Source organism: Ascaphus truei, chromosome 8 (assembly GCF_040206685.1).
Source record: "Ascaphus truei isolate aAscTru1 chromosome 8, aAscTru1.hap1, whole genome shotgun sequence".
NCBI classification, from domain to species: Eukaryota; Metazoa; Chordata; class Amphibia; order Anura; family Ascaphidae; genus Ascaphus; species Ascaphus truei.
The window spans coordinates 56,198,935-56,221,227 of record NC_134490.1 but is presented as its reverse complement, the minus strand read 5'-3'; the positions used below and the strand labels follow the sequence as shown (position 1 = coordinate 56,221,227).

Below are 22,293 nucleotides of genomic sequence, written 5' to 3'. Positions count from 1 at the left end.
TTCCACTGCAGCAAGGGACTCTGGGAAATGACATGCAAATGAGCAGGCAGGGTTGCAGACCTGCCTAAGACAGATGTGCTCACAAGTGATCTTTTTATTTGATATATGCAATACGGTGGAGGTTTCCTGTTGCCTTTTTCACCCACCAGAACTTAAAACATATTTTTTTATTTATATATATATATATATATATATATATATATATATATATATATATATATATATATATATATATATATATATATATATATATATATATATATATATATATATATATATATATATATATATATATATATATATATATATATATATATATACGCAAATATAGCTGTATGCTCATCTGCATGTCTTAGGCAGGTCTGCAACCCCGCCTTTCCCCATTATCACCCAGCATACAGCACTTCCACTGCAGCAAGGGATTCTGGGAAATGACATGCAAATGAGCACACAGTGTCACTTTTTGCCTCAATAACCATTTTTAACATGGTTCCCTATAGGCTTAAGCTTGCTGCATGGTCACAGCTTTGAGCACAGCCAGAGGGTTTTTGTCACTTTTTTTTACTCACCATAACTTAACTCAGTGTGTGTGTGTGTGTGTGTGTGTGTGTGTGTGTGTGTGTGTGTGTGTGTGTGTGTGTGTGTGTGTGTGTGTGTGTGTGTGTGTGTGTGTGTGTGTGTGTGTGTGTGTGTGTGTGTGTGTGTGTGTGTGTGTGTGTGTGTGTGTGTGTGTGTGTGTGTGTGTGTGTGTGTGTGTGTGTGTGTGTGTGTGTGTGTGTGTGTGTGTGTGTGTATATATATATATATATATTTTATGTGATGTAAACATGTTCAGCAATACATTATATTAAGATTATTTCTATAATATGTGTACCTTGCAAGGCATTAGAACGTGCATTCGGTATTTATAGATTTGAGTGACAGGCGCTGCAAAACCACCTGTGCGCGCGCACCTTTCCTTCTACACCTCCCCCCCACCCCCCAGCCACGAGGGCCGGTTGAGGGAGATGGCGCTTGCGAGACGCCGGATTGGTAGGGGGTGGAACTCTGCCAGCCAATCCGTGGTGGGCGCCGGCTTCTACTGTACGTCACGGCGAGTCCGCAGTATAAATAGCCACGCGCGCACGCGCGCAGTGTCAGTTACACAGCATATGAGTGCAGGAGAGGTTTGCCAGACAGCAGAGCACCAGGTAAAAAAATGGCTCTTTTACAACCGCTTGTTTCAATCCTTTCTCTTGGGTGATGTTCAGGTTTCCAAAACAGGGTGGGGTTAAGTGTTACTTTGAATGGGGGCGGTGCTGAGAGGGCACCCTGCCATGGGCCTTTCATTCATATCATGGCTTGCCCACTATGGCATTTGGACGCCTCATGCCAATGTAGAGCAGCCTTGCATCACCCACCACACGTTAGAGGGGGCACACATACGTTTATATCCGCAGCTAAATGTTAGGCACAGTAAATATCACTGCAGTGTAATCACCTGCACTTGCCTATTACAAAGGGTATTAAGCCCGAATGCAAAGAAAGTTAGAGGGCTACAGACGTCACTGTAGTTTTGTTACCTTGTTTAATACTTGTGCTGTGTAAGTATTTGTGATCACTGACATGTTTTGTCTATTGAATGTATACGGTGTTTTAATGCTGGATATTTCTAGGTGGTTTGGGTGCCTCTCGGGTGGCTGTGCTTGGCCTCCATGGATTATTCATGGATTGACAAAATATTATTTACACTGGACCAAATTACAAGGTTACACTGTGGGTTGTGTCAAATTTGCATCCTAAATGCTCCAAAAAAATAATAAATATATATATATATATATATATATATATATATATATATATATATATATAATTTATTTTTTTTATGTCAATAATTAACTCTATTGCTGCCAGAGTGGTCTGCAATGCATTGCAAACTACCATGCAGATTAATGAGTTAGTCTCCCCCTGGTAGTGAAAGTGTTGAGTATTATGGGAATAGAGATTTTTGGACTGTGGGATTTATGCTGATGTTGTGTTTGTTGTTTGGAAATTTAGGGAAGTTCGAGGTGTAAAAATAATTGGCCAAAATACAGAATTGAAATGTATTTAGTGTTTTGTATGAGCGTGGGGTGTAGCCCCTTCCCAAATCAGTCACAGAATACTAAAACATTGCATTCAATGATGCACTTGTGCTAATGCAGGGGTGGCCAACTCCAGTCATTAATGGTCATCACAGGCCAGGTATTGGGGATATCCCTGCTTCAGCACAGGTCGCTCAATCAGTGGCTCAGTCTTGTTTGAGCTACCTGTGCTGAAGCAGGGATATCCTTAAAACCTGACCTGTTTGACACTGGCATTGGCCACCCCTGTTAATGTTTTTTAACATGCATTATGCCAGAGCTGTGTAACTCCTTAATAGTTTGTGGCTGGTTTTTCAAGAAGGTATTGGCGTTGCAGAATGGTAACTGTCTACGTTTGTGACAAGTCTGTATCGCAGCTTTTGCCGGCAGGGAATGGTTAATAGAAATTGGATGATCCTTCTGACCTTTTGCAACCTGACTGTTGACTTTCAAGGTACCTACTGTATGTAGTGTGCGAGGAGGTGTGACGACAGCACAGAATTGTTTTTAGGCCTTTTGACTGGCTGCTGTACAGAGGAGTGTTCAGGGGCCAGTGCGGTTGTGACCAATCACCTGTTCAGCTGTAGATGCACACGTAGACATTCTTACACAGTAGGAGGCATCTGGTACTCAAGTACCGTTGCAAATACTATTTAATCAGGAGTGCTGTTGCAATAACATTTTCTCTTCTGAGTCCCCCCCCCCCCCCTATTTGTACCTATAAACTGATACATTGGGATGGATATTAACGCCAAAATCTATATAGCATAGAGAGGAAAATATTTAAAGTATAGAAAGTATCACTCTTGTGAGGACTTTCCTAACCTGGAACCGAAGTTACATTGTAAGGTCAATCTGGCTTTTAAACTAGGACAGCGAAGGGAGTCTCTTCCCAAGGTGGGTCTCTTGTTTGTCTAGAAAGTATTCAATGACTGCGGCCCCGCTTGTGCTGACAGTGCTCATGCTTGGAAAGCGGTGACGTCACCAGCTCTCCAAGCATGATCGCCTGGTGTCCTGGCTATTTTGCAAGCGTGGGGGAATTGGGAGCTTGTTGAGTGCACGTGAAACTCACTTTTTTTTTTGTCTCCCCAAGCGCCAGCTTGGGTGAGCGTGCGTGCACGAGCGCGCACCGATGGAATGGGACAATTTGAATTGCCGAAACTAAACTCTTCAAGCGCCGCACGCTCAGCGCTAGCGTGGCCGCAGCCTAAGGCTGAGGCACCATTACCTCCGCTGCACGCGCGCCCGTGAGACTGGCGGTGTGTGCAGCCGATTCCCCGGTCTGCAGGGTGCTGCAGACAAAAGGACGGGGGTGGGGGGGCGTGAAGGAGGCGCGGCCGTGACGTCACCCGGCAGGTTCGCCCTCATTGGCTGAACCACCGGGGGGCGTGGCTTAGCGCTCCGTCGCGACTCCTGATCACAATTCTCTTGCGAGCAGGTGTCACTGTAGGCAGTGCGCTGCGCGCCCCCCCCCCTCACAGCGGGCCCGGTCCCATTGTGCAACGGCTATTATCCCTGCAGCGTCCTCAACAGCGGGCACTGCAGTAGCCAACGGGGACCGGGCCTAAGGGAGTAAATAGTTGGTTTTGACCTTATATCAATTGCTTCATCTTGGGGTAGAGTTGTAATCTATTGTAATCTATTGTCTGAGTGGGTGTATGCAAATACAAATTAAGCTTTCAGCACCAAAACATGTTGAACAAGTTATAGCTACTTTCAGATAAGCTATTATACATTTGAGTCTGAAGTAAGATTTCAGGAGTCCTGCCTTGTAGACCACAACTGTTAACTGCTTAAACAGTCTTTAAAATGAGCCCTTTTTTATGAATTCTTTTCTGACCTAATCAGAAACCAGTCTAAACCTACTCGTAAGGGCTGAAGCACTGACTCTGGCACTGAGTTTGAAGCAGGGTACTAAACCTGGTTCAATTCCCATTGTCGGCTCCTTCTGACCTTGGGCAAGTCACTTTATCTCCCTGTGCCTCGGTCACCAAAAAACATAGATTGTAAGCTTCTACAGGGCAGGTGCTGTCTGCAAAATATATGTAAAGCGCTACGTAAAACTAGCAGTGCTATACAAGAACAAACTATTATTAATATTATTACTATAATACTCCCACACAAATGTTTCTTATGTCATTAGGGAACAGGAAGTGTGAATTTAAACAGTATAAAACTCCAGCAGGTTCAAACATCAGTAATACATATAGAATTTAGATTAAATCTAAAATGTAATAGAGCTTGTGCATTGTAAAAAAAAAACAACAACAAGGTTTGCTGTGTTCTGAGGTTTAGTGTAAGTTACTTTATGAAGTGTAACCATCTTTAATTATAGTAATATTACACAAATGTGCCCATGCACTCTGCTTGTAAATTTAAGACTTTAACATCTCAAGTCTGTAAACATGCCTAGCCATGTATGTATCTTAATTTATATTGTGCTCCGTGTGACTCTGCGCTTTACAAAAGAGAATACAGGAAACAATAATACAAGTGCAAAAAACAAAATCAGACAATAGGACAGGAAATTCCTTCCACGGAGATCTTACAATTTCTAAGTGGTATGTTGGGAGACTTTGGCTGCGCTTATAGTGCCGGCGAGGGTGACAGCGACGCGATGTTGCGTCAACAAATGCATTGCTGCTGTTCGTGCGCTTATAGTAAGCGTGACGGAGCGACGGCTTGGTCGCGATCATTGGAAGTCATCTCAATATGATTTTTCCATGGACCGTAGCCTGCAGTCGTGTCGCCAGCACTATAAGCGTAGCCTTAGACAGCAGGTTAGGGAATGATGGCAGTGCTTGGTCTCAATGATTGGTTGGAGCGATTGTGGGTGTGGGACAGTCCAGGCTATTGAAATGCTTTATCTAAGAGGAGAGATATGATTTAAAGGTGGGGTGGGAAGGTGCCTGGTGTATACTGTAAAGGTATTCCACAGGTAAGTGAGGGGGGGGAGATTTAAGGCGAGAGCAGTAGAGGTGAACGGGTTGGAAAGAAGTCTGTTATGGGTAGAGTGCAGGAGATGAGCAGTGGCATTTCTAGAAATCAAGCTAATATGTAGAGGAGCAAATGAGGGGGAGCACCTTGAGGGTAAGGAGAATCTTTTGTTATCGAAACTTGATGGGAAGCCAGGAGAGGGATTTAAGGAGGAGATGAGAACCTGTTATAACATGGTTTTAATGCAAACTGTAATGTGGTTTCTGCAATTTCCACATTTGTCTGACCTTGACTACTGTCAGAAGGCGTGTTGTGGGCACGGACTGTAGGATCCAATAAGATTAAACATGTGGAAAGTTGAGCCAAAAGGAATATTTGCATGTGCTGGCTGTTTTACACTGTAGTTTGCCAAAAGGGATGACTTCCAAGCAACACTGTTTTCAGTCATACTCCTCTTTATTGTTCAGTTAGTAACGCCAATCTATTTCAATTGTACCAATGGTAATCATCTGATTCCTGAAACCTTCTCTTTGAAAAGCAGTAATTGGACTAAAAGTTTAAAACGATCAGATTTAGACACAACTAGATGCTGGTCTTGTAACACTTGCTTCTGATGGTAATCCATATATCAAGATGAAGTTTATTGCTGCAAAGTTGTTGAATATGAATTTCCCCTCAAAGCCTGAATGGTGTTTTACAATGGACTTGTCTAATGCATCTTTTATAAATGGATGGTTTTCCATGTATTTAACAATATATAAAGTGTAAGCATAGCTGAGAAATATTGGGGGCAATCTGGCATTAAGGTGCGCAACTATTGGACCACTAACCAAAGCTGTTAATCACGAATGTAGACAAAATAAATATGTAAACAAAATTAGGATTACTTTAAAGATGCTTCAGTGCAGGACAAAATTGGTATGTGGAACATCTCGGCTACTTTTTTTATGTTGGGATATTTTGTGTGCCTAATGTTTCAATACCCAGCCTTCATTTGTGTAGTTGTAGAGTGACCGTATGTTACATAGTTACAGATGAGGTTGAAAAAAGACACGTGGCCATAAAGTTCAACCTTTGCTAAATTTAGACAACAGATACATTATTCGTTGGTTTGTTATAGCTCGGTCCCCTTGATCTATCTTGTAGTTGTTGGCCCTACTTTCCAGCATACTGTAGTCACAGAGCTGGCTGGCAAAAGGATTTTTGCAAGACTTTGTACAATACTGTACATGGGTATAAGGATCTGAAGATTTACAGATATACAGTTCCAATGGAAGTAAACTGTCAACCAATCGTGTTTGCGACACCACTAAATCTCAGACCTAATGGCTACTACTGATATTATCCCAGTTAATGCATTAAATAATGTGTTATTTACTTAAACATTGTTCAGTAGCACTGCTATTAAATAATGTGTCCACCTTAACGCAACCTAGTGCAATAACGTATGAACACATCCTCCAACCAAGGTGTTGTGTACATTCTTGCCTACACGAAGGTGTGAAAGTGACTAATAACAAACTGGCTGCCCTATTGTGTCTCCTTCCAGTGCATGAACAATGAGCAGGCAAACCCCCCAAAATCCTCAACACTCCAGTAGTGCTGTCACCACAGGATTAGTTTAAGGCAGTGGTAGCAAACTTCAGTCCTCAAGGGCTACGAACAGGTTAGATTTTCAGGATATCCTGGCTTCAGCACAGGTGGCTGTCAAAAATATAAGTCTAACAAAATTCCAACTTTGTCAAGTGTGGTGAAACATTCCCCAAAATGAGCACCATTACTTTAAAGGTTAACGAGCCAAAGACTATTGTCCTGGAACCAGATCTATTGTGTAGGCCGAAAAACTGATTGGCTGACAAAGCCAGCCAATCAACATCACACATCAGATTGGCCAGTTGTGTGACAACCAGAAAAAGTGGCCTACAAACAAAATCTTAAAAGAAACCCATTGCCAAGTGCACCTGTAAATAACACTAGTGCAGTAAATGATGTACGTCAAGCATGTCAAACTCAAATGCCAACAAGGGCCAAATAAACAAGGTTTAAGTCTAGGTGGGCCGCAAAAAAAAAAAAAAAAAAACTTACATTTTCATAGAAACGTAGGTTTATTTCGAAAAGTGTGTGTGTGTGTGTGTGTGTGTGTGTGTGTGTGTGTGTGTGTGTGTGTGTGTGTGTGTGTGTGTGTGTGTGTGTGTGTGTGTGTGTGTGTGTGTGTGTGTGTGTGTGTGTGTGTGTGTGTGTGTGTGTGTGTGTGTGTGTGTGTGTGTGTGTGTGTGTGTGTGTGTGTGTGTGTGTGTGTGTGTGTGTGTGTGTGTGTGTGTGTGTGTGTGTGTGTGTGTGTGTGTGTGTGTGTGTGTGTGTGTGTGTGTGTGTGACTAACCGAACCAAAAAACAAGCCAGACGTGAATGACTTCTGAACCCATTAACCAGTGTCAGGATGCCCCCTCTTAACAATTTCCAAACCAGCAATCCCGCCTGGGATCTTACCTGATCCGCAGTCCCTCAAGGTACTATACTGGAGAGGAGGTGTTCCCTACCTGTCTTCCGATGTCTCCCATGTGAAACTTGAGTCAGATCTGGAAGAAAGCAGACGGATGGATGGGGGGGGGGGCATAGAAAGCGCCAAGGGTGCAAGGAGGGGGGGGGGCGCAGAAAGGGGTGAGCAGCAAGGGGGGGGGGGCGCAGAAAGGGGGTGAGCGGAAAGGGGGGTCAGCGGCAAAGGGTGTTAGCGGCAAGGGGACCCGCCGCGGGAGCTCGGAGTGGAGCACACAGGGGGCAGTGAGAGGTGGTTTCCCCGCTGCCAGACCCGCCGCGGGAGCTCGGAGCGGAGCACACAGGGGGCAGTGAGAGGTGGTTTCCCCGCTGCCAGACCCGGCGGCAAGGAGCTCGGAGCGGAGAACACGTGGGGTCAGCACCAAAGGCGGGTTAGCGGCAAGGGGGTCAGCGGCAAAGAGGGGTTAGCGGCAAAGGGGGGTCAGCAGCAAGGGGGGTGAGCGCCTCTACCTCGGGTCCCTGTGGCTGCCCGCCCGGCGGGGGACATCGCGCAGCAGGCAGAGGAGCGGGAAGGCAGAGACACACTCACTGTGTGCTCTGCACAAAGCGGAAGCCCCGCCCCCGGCTTCCTCTGACCTGCCTGCGACCAATCCCCTGCATCCCTGCCGGCATTCTAAGTCCCGCCTCCTTTCAAACCCATGCGGCCCTTCATCCAATCACCTGGCAGCATTCACTCACACAGACAATACTTACCAGCTGCCGCATCCTCCTCACCGCCGCCGTAACCGGGACACACTGGGTGGGCCGCACAGATACTCGGTGTGGGCCGCATGCGGCCCGCGGGCCGCAAGTTTGACATGTACGTGTTCCTTGTTCTGAGACTGCCAGCACTCCTGTTTTAGTTGCAACATTGTTACTACAATGTAGTCTTCCCATAGCATGTTGCCCTGGCAACCCCCTCTGTTCAAACCTCAGTTGGTTTGGCTTTCCTCCCCTGCTATGTTTTGATAGTTGATATAGTCCTTTGTTTGTTCCTGCCTGGACAAGAAAGTGTGCTTTCTTTTGGAGCCAGCAGCCATTAAGATCGGTCTGTTATTCCCGTCTCCTGGTAGGAAGTATCTTAATTTACCTCTCCCTCACATTTGTCACTTGTCCCAGTTCCCCATATTTGCCTTTTACAATAAAAGGACTTTGCATCTATGGGGAGTGTGGTAACTACCTGTCTCTACCACTTGCCACAGTGTCCATGAGTCAGAATAACAGTACCCATTCAACATAACTAGATGTTGGTGCTCGTACAAAAGATTACAAAATAACACAGTAAATAAGATCAGTTTGAAATACAAGGTGATAAAACCAAAAACTGTACTTTTCTGAATTTAAGCTGTGCTGAACAGGCACCTCGAATACAATGAAATGTGTTCCCTTCAGTGGGGTTAGGGGGACAAAATGAGGCAGTGTATCCCAAGATTAATCTAAGTGTCTCAGATCTTTATACAGAATTTCTGTTCGGTCATGTGAGAATCCAGATTCTCCTGCCCTGACAGTTGTCACGGCCCCCTAGCTATTCAACGGTTTTATGGTATAGAAGTTGTTTAAAAAAAAAAAATTGTGACTAGAAAAAAAACGAATCTGTGGAGCTAACGCATCACACATGCAAAAACAAGTGACCGATATCCTCAAGCAAAGTAGATCACTACTTGCAGATTTCTTGCAGTGAATACACAGTAGATTTATTGTGAAAACGGCAGCAATGGAGAGCGTTTCAGGTCTTCTGAATAAAAATATCACTTGTGATGACATTCACATGTCTCGGACAGGGTTGCAACTCTGCTGTTCAAAGTTCTCCTACCATAGTGTTTCTACTGCAGCAAGGGATTATGGGAAATTACATGCAGATGAGCACTGTCACCTTTTACTTCATGTCCATTTGAACATGGATCCCTAAGCATATGCCTGCTGTATTAGGCCGAGTCCACGGTCCCTGCTGGCGTGCTGAGGCGCGCTGAGGCGCAGGGAAAACGGGTGCTTTCCCTGGCCTTGCGGTTGCTTACCGCAAGCGCTCTCAGCAGCCGTCAGGGGGCGGTCAGGGGGCGGTCAGGGGGCGGTCAGGGGGCGGTCAGGGGGCGGTCAGGGGGCGGTCAGGGGGCGGTCCGGGGGCGGTCCGGGGGCGGGCGCGTCACTGGCCGGGGGCGGGCCAGTGACGTCACGGAGCTGGTTCGCCCTCATTGGGCGAACCGCTCACGTGACCGGCCTGTCTCGCCGGCAAGCGGGGGAATTTTAAATTCCCCCAAGACCTGCGCTTCCGCAAGCGCGCGTAAGCGCAGGTGAGCCCCTACTAAAGCCGCTCTAATTGCGGCTGTAGGGGCTCAGTGCTGAGCGGGAGCGCGCCTCAGCGCGCTTCCGCCAGCAAGCACGTAACATGGCCGAGGCCTTACACAGCTTTTCAGCACAGCCTGGAATAAGTGCATAGCCAGTTATCCCACACAGACAGTTGTTTCAATGTTTTGGGTCTGTAAGGCTGGTTATACTGGCTTTGCAAATTTAAGCTGGGATAGGTTTCAACCACACCTTGTTATGGTGGGTTAAAAAGTGACAAATTCTCAACCGCACAGCAAATAAAAAAAATCAAGTGAGCTCATCCACATGTCTCAGACAGGTCTGCAATCTGCCTTTCGATTATCTCTTCTTCTGAAGAAAGGTCCGTGTAGGAACTTAAACGTTCTGTTTCTGCTGTTTTTCACAATAAATCTATGAATTTACTACAAGAAACCTGTTATTAGTGATATACTTTGCTTGTAGATATGTCACTTGCTTTTGCATATGGTATAGAAGTACAAATAAAACTCTTAACTCGCTCCCAGTAATTACCAGCGTTCCTGCATCAACATTTAGGTGGCTGGAGCGGCTCACTAGACACCTACTGTCCAAGTATAAATGGTCAAATGTTAAACATCCAGTCCCTAAAGGTGAGGCTACCTCTGCTGTGGCTGGGCAGTACTTGGTGCACACCACGCAAAAAGGTTAACATCCTCTCTGCTAGGAACGAACTGGGGGAGAGGAAAGGGGACAGGGGATGGGAAACCCTCGCTACAGCCAAAAGTATGTAATGGTGATGGTGCTACAATCAGGGGTGGGGTAGATAATGAACAAAAAGAAACAGAACACCAAGGAGAGCACTCATGCACTTGTGTGTCACAGGTACAAATGAACGTAAGTGGATGCTGGGTGAAATAATGAAATAATTAAAACACTTTAATAGGAGTGATTACTCAAATAAAAAAGAGAACACTGTAAGGTCAGGATGGTGACTCAGTAGGAGCCAATATGACAGCGAATGTTAAAACTGATCGGATGCACTGTGTAATAGCCGATGCCTGTCCTAGGTATAGAGCAGCGGTGCGCAAACTGTGGGGCGCGACCCCCAGGGGGGGCGCGACACTGCCGACGGGGGGCGCGGGGTTTACAGAGGCCCCGCGCGCTTCCCGAAGGCACTTAAATTAAGTGCCGGGGGAGCTGCAGGGCCTCTGTAAACCTAACTTACCGTGGCTCCGGCGGCTTCCTCCCTGCGGCGCCATGGCAACGCGGCGTCAAAATGACGCTGCGAGGTCATGTGACGTCACGTTGCTATGGCAACGTGACGTCACTATGCCAGAGCGCGGGTAAGTTGGGGTTGGGAGGGGCGCGGGAGCGAGGGGACAGCCGCCAGGGGGCGCAGGGAAAAAAGTTTGCGCCCCCCTGGTATAGAGAAAGGTACAGGTAAGTATGACGGCTAAAGAAATATTAGCAGGTGTCTAATAGCCTGCTGAATTAACCTGCGATCAGTCAAACCACTGGGGAGTACCAATATAGTTATAATGACCCCCTCCCAAGTAAAAGTGGTTGACCTGTAGTGGTGGACTTAATGTACCATAGGTGTGCACTTACATGGTCTGGAGTGTAGTTCAGTCTAGATGCGACTGAACTCTAATCCCAGTCTGCCTCGACAAAGCCCAGCGACACGTACGTCGGCATATGACGTCCTCACGTCCGAGGGGCGGTACCAGTGCTCACGATCAGAGCACCTCCGCTTCTAGCTCTCTACGTGGAGTTTGAGATATGCATTATGTATTATGCATTATATTGATTTTAACTGCACTACCATTTACTGGTCCTATTACCTGACTAGGCAGGGACATAGCAATAGCCCAATGGTGCACCGCTATTAAGTGTGAGTACCAGGGGCATATTGCAAGATTGGCTGCACTCTGTAGCGTCCACTATTTTGGACGCCATGTTTACACAGGCACTACTTGTGCACTGTGATACTAGTTCATTATTTAATTTACCTGCTTCTACTGTGAGTCCTTTCATCTAGGGCTGTGTGGCTGGGTCAGTACCCTAGCATATGTGTGCACAGCAGACACTACACATCGCACTAGCAGTCTGACTATTAAGTCTATTACTGTTATCTAGACTAGCTAGCTGTGGCACTCTATTTTTTGTGTATTACTATCTGACTAACGGTCATACTGGGATTAGAGTTCAGTCGCATCTAGACTGAACTACACTCCAGACCATGTAAGTGCACACCTATGGTACATTAAGTCCACCACTACAGGTCAACCAGTTTTACTTGGGAGGGGGTCATTATAACTATATTAGTACTCCCCAGTGGTTTGACTGATCGCAGGTTCATTCAGCAGGCTATTAGACACCTGCTAATATTTCTTTAGCCGTCATACTTACCTGTACCTTTCTCTATACCTAGGACAGGCATCGGCTATTACACAGTGCATCCGATCAGTTTTAACATTCGCTGTCATATTGGCTCCTACTGAGTCACCATCCTGACCTTACAGTGTTCTCTTTATTTGAGTAATCACTCCTATTAAAGTGTTTTAATTATTTTATTATTTCACCCAGCATACACTTGCGTTCATTTGTACCTGTGACACACACGTGCATGAGTGCTCTCCTTGGGGTTCTGTTTCTTTTTGTTCATTATCCTCTCTGCTAGGTAAGCTCTTGGTGCCATAATGAATTTTTATGGCTATATTGTGACAATATGTTATACAACATACTACATAAACTGGATTGTGGAGACCATTAAATATACAATATTCTATAGTAAAGGGAATGCAGTTTTACCATGACTCAGACATTTTAAAAAACAATTTTTCATATCTATTGGTACAGGGATGTATATAGCGCAATTAATGTGTACCCTGAATACTTGTAATATAAACTTGTCTGAGGTACACTAAAACTAGATCTCATGGGCCTGGTATTATGGCTTCAACTGGGACCTGATTTTCCAATCTTAAAGCAACTTTGGAAAGAGGCCATTTGCATGAGACAAAACATTGTTTGATATATTTCAGTGTTATCTTTGCAAGTTTATCTGCTCATTCCTCGGTTTATTTCCGTAGCCATTATTACACATGACTGGAAGTGCGTTGTTTGGAAATGAATAGATGTGCTGTGTTTGCTATTCATTATATGGTGTTACACATAACCTTCTTGCTAAATAAATGGTATGCATCAGTATATCATTATAAAGGATTTTTGATAGGGAACCTTAGTCCTCTGGCTTATTTTTTTTATTATCTTTGTTTGCTAGATTCCCCTGTTTGAAACTAATATATATATATTTTTTTTCCTCGCAGGAAGTGATATTTTCTCCGCCTTTCCAACATGTTTTCCAAGCTAATCCAGCGACGCACCTTGGGTGTCTTGTACTGTAACCTCAAAGCTCCATTGAGCTCTGTCACAACGGCTGCGACAGAGAAACCAATGGAGGAAGCGTTAACATCAGAATACGTGTTTGAGAGGGAAGCAAAGTATGGGGCTCACAATTACCACCCTCTGCCTGTTGCGCTTGAAAGGGGAAAAGGTTCGTTACAGTGTTGGTGACTTTATTCTTGACATTAGCACCCCAATCCCTATCAGTGGCCCAGCTAAGGCTGCGCTTATAGTGCCTGGCGACGCAACATTGCTCCAACAAATCCATTGACTCCGTCGCAAACGCTTATAGTAAGCGCGACGTCGCGACCAAAAATTTTGAAGCTGGGTAAATTTGATTTTTTAGACAGTCGCCACTTGTGACGTCTCAACCAATCAGAGCGCTGCCCGGCCCCCTTTGTGACGTCACTGGCCTTGTCGCCAGCGATGTCGCTTAAAACTGAAGTTTAACTTTCACTAGTGGCGAGGGTGACCTCATCCGTCACGTCGCCGGCACTATAAGTGCGGCCTAACTTTTTTCATATCCCCCACTGAAGTTATGGTTGGTAAAACTCACAGATAAAATAGTGGTGAGAACAAGTTATCACAGATGCACTGTTCCTATTGGTGTTCAGATCTCGTCTTCACTGATAGGCATCCAAACAGGATGAAACCAGGATTGGGTCAGCATACAAACAAGTTTTTGTTATAACATACAATAAGGAAACATGGAGTTTAAAAAAAAAAAAAAAAAAAAAAAACTTACTATATACATGTGGCTTGGTTCAGGCTTCCTTTAATATGGACTCCAGTTGAGCTTTACACATTGTAAAAAAAAAATGGGTTAGACATGATAAGCAATGTTTCAAGTCTCCTATCGCACCTTCCACTTAAGAGTAAATCCCTGACCCACCAGTCATTAACCCCTTCTGCAGCTCCTGCCCCCAATAGTAGCAGCCTTTCTTATTGTACATTCCGTTATTGACACTGGACAGTTTTTAAGCCACCCATTTTGATGCCCGCACCGAAGGGAGAAAAACGGTCTTTTGGTTCCCATTTACTTAGTCTCAGAACAGCGCACCCAAGTACAGTAGTACCTGTTGCTTGTGATGAGACACAAATGTGTTATTTAAATGAAGGAGCTGTAACACAAATGGCTTTTTAGAGTAGCTTTGATTTTAGGGTCGAGACTCCCTTTTCAAAATCCTGACACTAATAAGGGTTGTAAGAAATGTTGGTGTATGGAGTATATTTTGCATGTGAATTCTTGTAGAGTTGCGACTCTTAATTGTTTTAATATTGCTGACATTGTTTTCTGAAGATCACTTTCTGATATTTTCTCAAAGGCGTATATGTATGGGATGTCGAAGGCAGAAAGTATTTTGACTTCCTGAGTGCCTACAGTGCTGTGAATCAAGGACACTGTCACCCAAAGATCATCAACGCTTTAAAGTGTCAGGCAGAGAAGCTGACTCTCACCTCCAGGGCTTTCTATAGCGATGTACTTGGGGAATACGAGGAGTATATAACAAAGCTGTTCAACTACAACAAGGTGCTGCCAATGAACACAGGTACAAAGTGATGGCTTTACAGGAAGCTACGTTATTGTAATGTTTGCTTGGGTTGACATGGGTCTCTGTGAATTTTTAAAGTAGACTACCCTTGAATAATGTAGATGCTTAATGAGCTGTGAGCCAGGAGGGACCAGAGGTTTTCACTGACAGTCATTGAATTCTCGAACTAACAGGCGCACACCATGCAATCCCAATTGTGTACTGCAAAAGCATGTTTCACAGGTTTAATCAAATCTGAATGGTTGATATTTGTAATCCATTCTGGATATGTGCTATCTCCATGTAAAACTTTTAGAGATCTTAGCGTTTCCCACTTAACAAACTCTGGCGTTTAATGGGACGTAAAACACAAGTGGCACTCAACGCACTGCAGCAAATTAAGATTTATCTGTTGGCTGAATGAACTTTGTTGCTGTACCATCCAGCATAAAGGCGTTTAAATGGCCTCTTATGAAGTTAAGATCTGAGATTGCTTGACCATAGTTCAGTGAATCAAACTAAAATACAGCATGTGAGGGTGCTATTGGTTGTTGATGTAATGGTAATTCTAATGCCTGTCAACTTCAGGTGTTGAAAGTGGAGAAACTGCCTGCAAGTTGGCCCGGAAGTGGGCGTACACGGTGAAGGGAATTCCTAAATACAAGGCAAAGATCATTTGTGCAGGTAACGTGTCTAGGCACAAAACAGTATTGGATTACTTCTCATGGTTAAGACTTTAACAGCTGTATGTTTCGGTACATTTAATGTTGCATAATGTCACCACGATCTGCAATTGAAAGCAGCAATTCTGACTTGTCCTCTGGTTTCCACCGCTTTAGATTTTTTTTATTTAACAGTTTTTAAATAAAGTCCTGGTGTTAAACCATGCTACATACATCTCCAGGCCTCCTGGTTCCCGAGATACCTACCAGTGAAGTGGCTAGTTTTAAAACTCCCCTCTGTTGGAAACCTCTTGGCTGTCACATCTTGCAGGTCCCAAGAGCCAATAGGAAGCAGCAACTATTGGACGGCTATTTAAATACCTTTTAAAAAAACAAAACGGCACAACACTAACTTCATATCTAAATATCTTGTGAACAATGGGATCTTCTGAGCTGAAAATAGCATACATCCCTTTAACAAGCCTTTTTAATATCTGCAACCACTTTATTTTCTACGAAAACTCTAGAAATACCTAATAAGGCTTGCTGCTTTTGGAAGCAGTAAAGGCATCTCCTAGTTAACATGAATGTGTTAGAAATGAAATCATCTTTAGAAATGTAAAATCGGTATTTCTATGGTGCACTGCACTTCTTTGACTGTTGCAGCTGAAGGTGTTTTTTTCCTATCTGAGCTGGATGCTCTGGTTCTAGGGTGTAAACAATTCTATAGTTTAACATTAATAATAATAATCCTGCGGGATAGCTACTTTTTTTAAACTGCTAGACAGCGATCCACATAACCTTACAACTTTGACATGATGTATACCTCTTGTGATGTGCTTATAGTTTCATTACTTGCCTTCCTCTCTAGCTGGTAACTTCTGGGGCAGGACAATGTCTGCTATTTCAAGCTCCACAGACCCGTCTAGCTACGAGGGCTTTGGACCATTCATGCCTGGGTTTCAGATCATCCCTTACAATGACCTTCCTGCTCTTGAGGTAAAATGAAATGTTTGGTACAGAATGGCTGTTGGTCTGTTAAACATTGAACGCTTTTAAGTTATCCACAATTGCAATCTTTCAAGAAACGGATAACAAACGAAATAGAATAGATATTGATGGGGAAATAGCAAGGGGTCATGGAGGTAGGATAAGGGCAAATAGGAGTTTGACAGGCAGACACCAATATTAAATACAGAACGATCGCGCAAATAGGAGGTGAAGTGTTTATATGTTGAGCCTGATCTAAAACCTATTATAAAGGAAGATGTTTATGAAGGGAATGATGAGAATGTAGAGACCTTATGAATAGAAATGTGCAGTGGAGGTACAAGTCCAAAGAAAATGTTTGTAGGGATATGCTTAACCACCAAATATCTGAGCCTGAGGAAGCCAAAGTACTTTTGCAAATGGAGAAGGCATCAGAACTAGGTCATGTTTGCTTAATGGGTAATTTTACTTATCCAGACATAGACTGGGGCAATGAGATTAGCATTACAATGAAACAAAACAGGGTTTTGGGAGGTCTTAAAGATAATTACATGACCCAAATTATTGAGGAACCCACCAGGAGGGGCAATACTGGATTTGGTAATATCAAACAATGTAGAGGTAACAATTATTAAAGTCTGGAAACATTTGGGTAACCATGATCATAACATGGTCTCGCTTGCAATAAATGATCAAAAACCATATTTGGTTCAACAAAGATATACAGCAAGCGTTCCGCGCTCGACCTGTCACAGAGCTTCCTAGAATTAAAATCCCCTTGCAGCTGTGTAGGAGCACCTCCCAAAAACGCTCCTAACCGAGGCCTCCCGAACGGGAAACCCCAAGACAACAAGAAAAAACACACACAGCGCACCAGGTATTAATACATACCCATAAGTAGAATATATAAATAAATTCCAAAACGTAATTGATGTAATAAAATATTTTATTAAGAGGTCTTGCTAGACCATATGATAAAACTACACAAGACAAGCGGTTCCAACACCGCTATAGTAGTGTACACACCTATCTCTATCTCACTAAACACATACAGAGACCAACAAGTCTCAAACACCACCAACCTGGCAATAAAACACCCAAGTGAAATGCCAATGCTGGGCATTAATACTGAACTGAGGGAGACAGATACTAACCCAGAAAAGCGCCAGCAGGAAGCCGCTTGCTGGCGCTAATGTGTCTGGACCACACCAGCCGCAGATATCGATACACCGCCCGAGCCTCCTGGTTCAGCCAATCGGTGAGCGCGTTGTGACCAACACGTTTCACAAAAGCGTGCTTCGTCAGGAGGTCACGTTAGAGGCCACTCACGCGCATAAGGATACGGCAGCCAATCGGGTTGCAAACACTCTACCAATAGATTGACAGCCCACCAATAACAATATCGTAATCGGGCAAGACAGTCGGATATGCACATAAACGCCAAAAACTTTAGTTATAATCACAGATAAAATATAAATTTAAAAAAAATACACACACATTCTTCACTTTATATGTTCTCTTTGTTACCGATGTTACCTGTTTATCTATTTTGACATGATTACAGGCCTTACATTTCCCACATTTGTAGTTGCCTACAATTCCCAAGCGGGAACTGATGTCAATGGGTACCTTATTTAATGGCGGGACTTAATTTGGGGCCAATAAGCCCTTTAGATTTTGTGCCCGTCTAAACCTCACATCTGGTTTGGATTTTCAGAGGGCCCTATAATGGGTCCATTTAAGAACCCTCCAGTGCTGACATAAAACTGTGGGCCCCATTAAATTGTGTTAAACACAGGTGCTTTTCTAGCCACCACAGAAAACAAGGCGATTTCACCAGCAGGAAAGGATTCTTTACAGTTAGGGCAGTTAAAATGTGGAATTTGTTACCCATGGTGACTGATGGCAAATACAATAGATATCTTCAAAAAAAAAGGTTGGACATCTTTTTGGAAAAGTGTCTAAATTTAGCATAGATTCAACCTGGATGTATGTCTTTTTTCAACCTCTACTAACTATGAAGGCAGGTGCAGGCACACCCACATTTGTAAGGCATCGACCATAATTGACATCTGAATTTGGGTGAGGAACCAATGGGTAATTCTTGCATAATCATTCAGCTGTCAAGCTTTTCACTTAAGAATGAAGGAACCTGAGAGGTTCAAAAGTTTGTTACATTAACTACTTGTTGGGCGTTTAAAAGGTATCCTATCACCTACCTCTCCCGCCATTGTTACTACATGGAAGAAAGGACCAACACTGTTACTCACCATTCTTTGCCACGTAAGAATATAACCAGCAACCCTTAGGCCTCGGCTATAGTGGAAGCACCCGCTTCCGTGCGCCTCGGTGCAGCGCACGCTCACCTGCCGCAGGAGAGATTTCCTGTCTTGTAGGCAGAGGCGACAGGGAGGCGTGTCGGGTGGCTTGGTCATGATGTCACAGAGCTGGTTCACCCTCATTGGGCGAACCGCTCACGTCACCCGGCTGTCGCATGGGAAATACAAACTTCTTTGTAGCACGAAGTGCTGGTCTCCCCGTTGTATGTACATTGTTCACATTGTAGTCCTAGTGTTTGTTTTTTGGCGCTCGCGCCATCTCCTGCACTATGGACGCAGCCTTATACGATCATAGTATTTCCATCCTAAGGAGTCTGTCTTTGTCATTTTAACTTTGGTTGCCACTAAATCAACCTGCTTGGAAAAGGAGATATCAAGGCTCCATTTTTCTAGTTAACATCTGCCCAGTACTGTTAATAATGACCTGGCAGAAAAATCTAATTGTGTATGTCCTTCAACAGAGAGCTGTACAGGACCCCAACGTAGCTGCTTTCATGGTGGAGCCAATTCAGGGTGAGGCTGGTGTGATTGTTCCAGATGAAGGTTACCTGACTGGAGTGCGGCGGCTGTGCACAGCACACAATGTAAGTTTGTGGGTGAGTGGGACAAGAATGCTCCCTGTGCACTTGAGCAATACAGTATAAAAGTAGATTCACATCTTTGCTGGCTGATTTTTCTGCAGGTATTATTCATTGCTGATGAGGTGCAGACTGGCTTGGCTAGGACTGGGAAGATGCTTGCAGTGGACCATGAAAATGTACACCCTGATATGGTGATGCTTGGGAAGGCACTCTCAGGAGGTGTTTACCCTGTAAGTACAGTAAAGATGGAATCACTCAACTATAACCTTTCCCTCTTTGCATTTTACTTTAAATGCAAAAGCATGTTGCTATCATCGCTGTCTGTTATTAGATAACATGAAGGGAAGACTAGGTTTGCCAGGTCTGGGCCTGCACATGCAATTCCCTCAGTAGTATTGTAACAAACTTTAGTAATTTCCCTAAAATGTGACCGTATATCCAAACATGTCCTGCTATAGTACTCAATGATATCTCACCTAAGTGGTCTGTGTAAGTGGCTGTTCTGGCACACATGGGATGCATGTCTCTAATCTAATCGTGGGCTGTTTTTTAGGTGTCTGCTGTCCTTTGTGATGATGAAGTGATGCTGACCATTAAGCCAGGCGAGCATGGATCCACTTATGGAGGCAATCCCGTGGCATGCCGTGTGGCAATAGCTTCTCTAGAGGTGAAAATACAGTGACTGTTGGGCATATATTTTGCCATCTCTCATGGGTGGTTATGAAGTTCAACACTAACATTTACCTAATTGTTGCTTTATGTAGAGCTCTCATCCTGTCCAATGATAATTTGAATAATAAGACTTATGGGACAGATGTTCATGGCTACCACTATTCTGATGCATCTAGATCAGTAGTGCAATCTTTAAATACTCCCTGTGGTGGCATATACAAGTCATGTATTTTTTTTTTTTTTTTTTAAACTTCAAAACTGAAATAAGTAGCAAGTTGTATTGGAGGATGGTAAACTGCAATTTAAAATATCATGAAAAAAAACATCTGCTTTCAGGTCATTGAGGAGGAGAAACTGGCAGAAAATGCAACGAAAATGGGAGAGCTGTTGAGAGCAGAGTTGATGAAAACGCCCTCCAATATAGTGACCGATGTGAGAGGGAAAGGGTTACTGAACGCCATTGCTATAAAACAAAGCAAAGGTATGCAAAAAACCCTCCTATGCGCTTGTCTCAATCTGTTTAAAATGTAAAGCATGTGACGTGTCCCAAGAGATTATATAGACGTTGTGTGAGGCCTTCAAAGATTAACTTGTCTGACACCTGATTTTTTTTGTTTTGTTTTTTTAATTGAGGCAATGCGTACTGAACTTATTTTAATGTTCTAGGATTAGTTCTTTATCTTAACTCTAGCCTGGTCTCTGAAATTGTGAAGCAAAAGCCCATTAATTGAATAATACCAATATTTTTTAAGTCATTGATTAGTTTGCCATTTTGTGTGTATTTAAGGAATGGTCTGATTGGGTTAATTACTTGAAACTGGTATTAATCTTCTGAGCTGACACCAATAATAGAAGCTTTGTGCCTTTTCTAATGTGACAATTTAGTTGGTGTACCCTCATATATATTATTTTATGACTTCTCTTCAGACTTCGATGCCTGGAAGGTATGTCTCCGGCTGCGTGACAATGGGCTTCTGGCAAAACCCACTCATGGTGATATCATCCGACTGGCCCCCCCTCTGACAATCAAGGAGGATGAGATCAGAGAATGCATTGATATCATCCACAAGACCCTCCTGTCATTCTGAGCAAGCAGTGTGAATTCCTCTGATTGTTCATGCTGCTTTTCCCTGTTGTACCTCTTAGATTGTTGGCTGGACGTTTGATGTTGTGCTGCATGGCTCAATCATTAAGCCTCTTCCTATAATTGGTCCTACTGAAACGAACACTTTGGAATTTCAGTCTGAGCTGAGCTCCACTGAATGGTAATTGATCGAAAACTGGAAGCCTCTGTACAGTGGTGTAATTAACACAACTGTTGCTGCAGAGATGCAGAAAAAAGGTTTACTGGTTTTCTGCTGGTGTAGTCAAATCTGAGACCGAGTAGCAGAATCCTAGAGCCTAATGTATGTATCAGAAGCTCACATCCAAACTTGTATTTAGTTTTGTTATGTAAACAAGTGACAATGCACCAACATGTGCTGTATGTGTTAATAGCATTTCAAGTAGACTTAATTTAATACCTACTGTATGTTAATGTTTCAGTTCTGTCAGAAAGTGTAACTTTAGAGACTAACAACGACTTCCAAAGTCTTGCATTGTAAAAAGAATTTGCTGTTGAATAAAATGCAGCTTGTTCTCAATTGTCTGTGCCCATTATAAGATTGAACTATAAATGCCTTATTGTTCAAAGTTAGTCATAGCTGTGGACCCCATGAACTTGGTAAACGCCAATAGAAAGTAATTCTAATAGTGCTCAAACATTGCTTTATCAGCATGCTGTTAGGAGTTTACAGGTTACTGTGAATCTGGGGCAAACACAAACTGGAGGTATTGTTTTGGGGTGCTTGCACAGGACAGTATAGGCTGGAGATGTACATTGGTGGCTAAACGCAAAGTTCAAGGGTTTCCGCAGCTTTGAGACAAGTGACGTCAAAAGCTTTACCTGTTGTAGGAAGCAGGTGGTCAGGCAAAGCAGAATCACCGAGTATTTTTACATCTTGATTGAATTAATTAAAACTAAATCTCTGTATGAAAAGTAGATGTTTCTAGATATAGGTATTCAGTGGCCAACTTACTGGGATGGGCTGTTTTTTCCGATAACGATATGCTTCACAACTGCTGCAGTGTGGCTATTGCAAGTGTCCGGAGAACCTTCTATCTTCCTGCAAGCCTCACATTGCTAATGTGCAGAATCTGTAACATTAATCCCAAATCCTATCATGCCGCAAGAAAAACATGATGGTAATGCACAAGGCTCT

At 43.7% G+C, this 22,293-nt stretch overlaps 1 protein-coding gene across 2 annotated transcripts; it reads left to right on the top strand.

The window, feature by feature from the left end:
* Positions 1–1,089: 1,089 nt before the first annotated feature.
* Positions 1,090–21,675, top strand: OAT (ornithine aminotransferase). 2 transcript variants are annotated; one of them, XM_075612159.1, is made up of 10 exons: positions 1,090–1,190; positions 13,181–13,407; positions 14,582–14,806; positions 15,377–15,472; positions 16,322–16,449; positions 19,241–19,363; positions 19,462–19,590; positions 19,914–20,027; positions 20,369–20,513; positions 20,960–21,675. In XM_075612159.1, the coding sequence occupies exons 2-10, from the start codon at positions 13,209–13,211 to the stop codon at positions 21,118–21,120; spliced, it is 1,320 nt and encodes a 439-aa protein (XP_075468274.1). In that variant the 5' UTR covers positions 1,090–1,190; positions 13,181–13,208; the 3' UTR covers positions 21,121–21,675. The 2 variants fall into 2 exon arrangements, with proteins under 2 accessions (XP_075468274.1, XP_075468275.1); XM_075612160.1 differs by lacking the exon at positions 1,090–1,190 and adding an exon at positions 8,599–8,640.
* The last annotated feature ends 618 nt before the right edge of the window (positions 21,676–22,293 follow it).

Coding starts and splice junctions, on each gene's coding strand:
- OAT (XM_075612159.1), top strand. CDS start 13,209: ATGTTTTCCAAGCTAATCCAGCGACGCACCTTGGGTGTCTTGTACTGT. Junction 15,473..16,321: donor GGCAAAGATCATTTGTGCAG/GTAACGTGTCTA, acceptor CTTCCTCTCTAG/CTGGTAACTTCTGGGGCAGG. Junction 20,028..20,368: donor TGGCAATAGCTTCTCTAGAG/GTGAAAATACAG, acceptor ATCTGCTTTCAG/GTCATTGAGGAGGAGAAACT.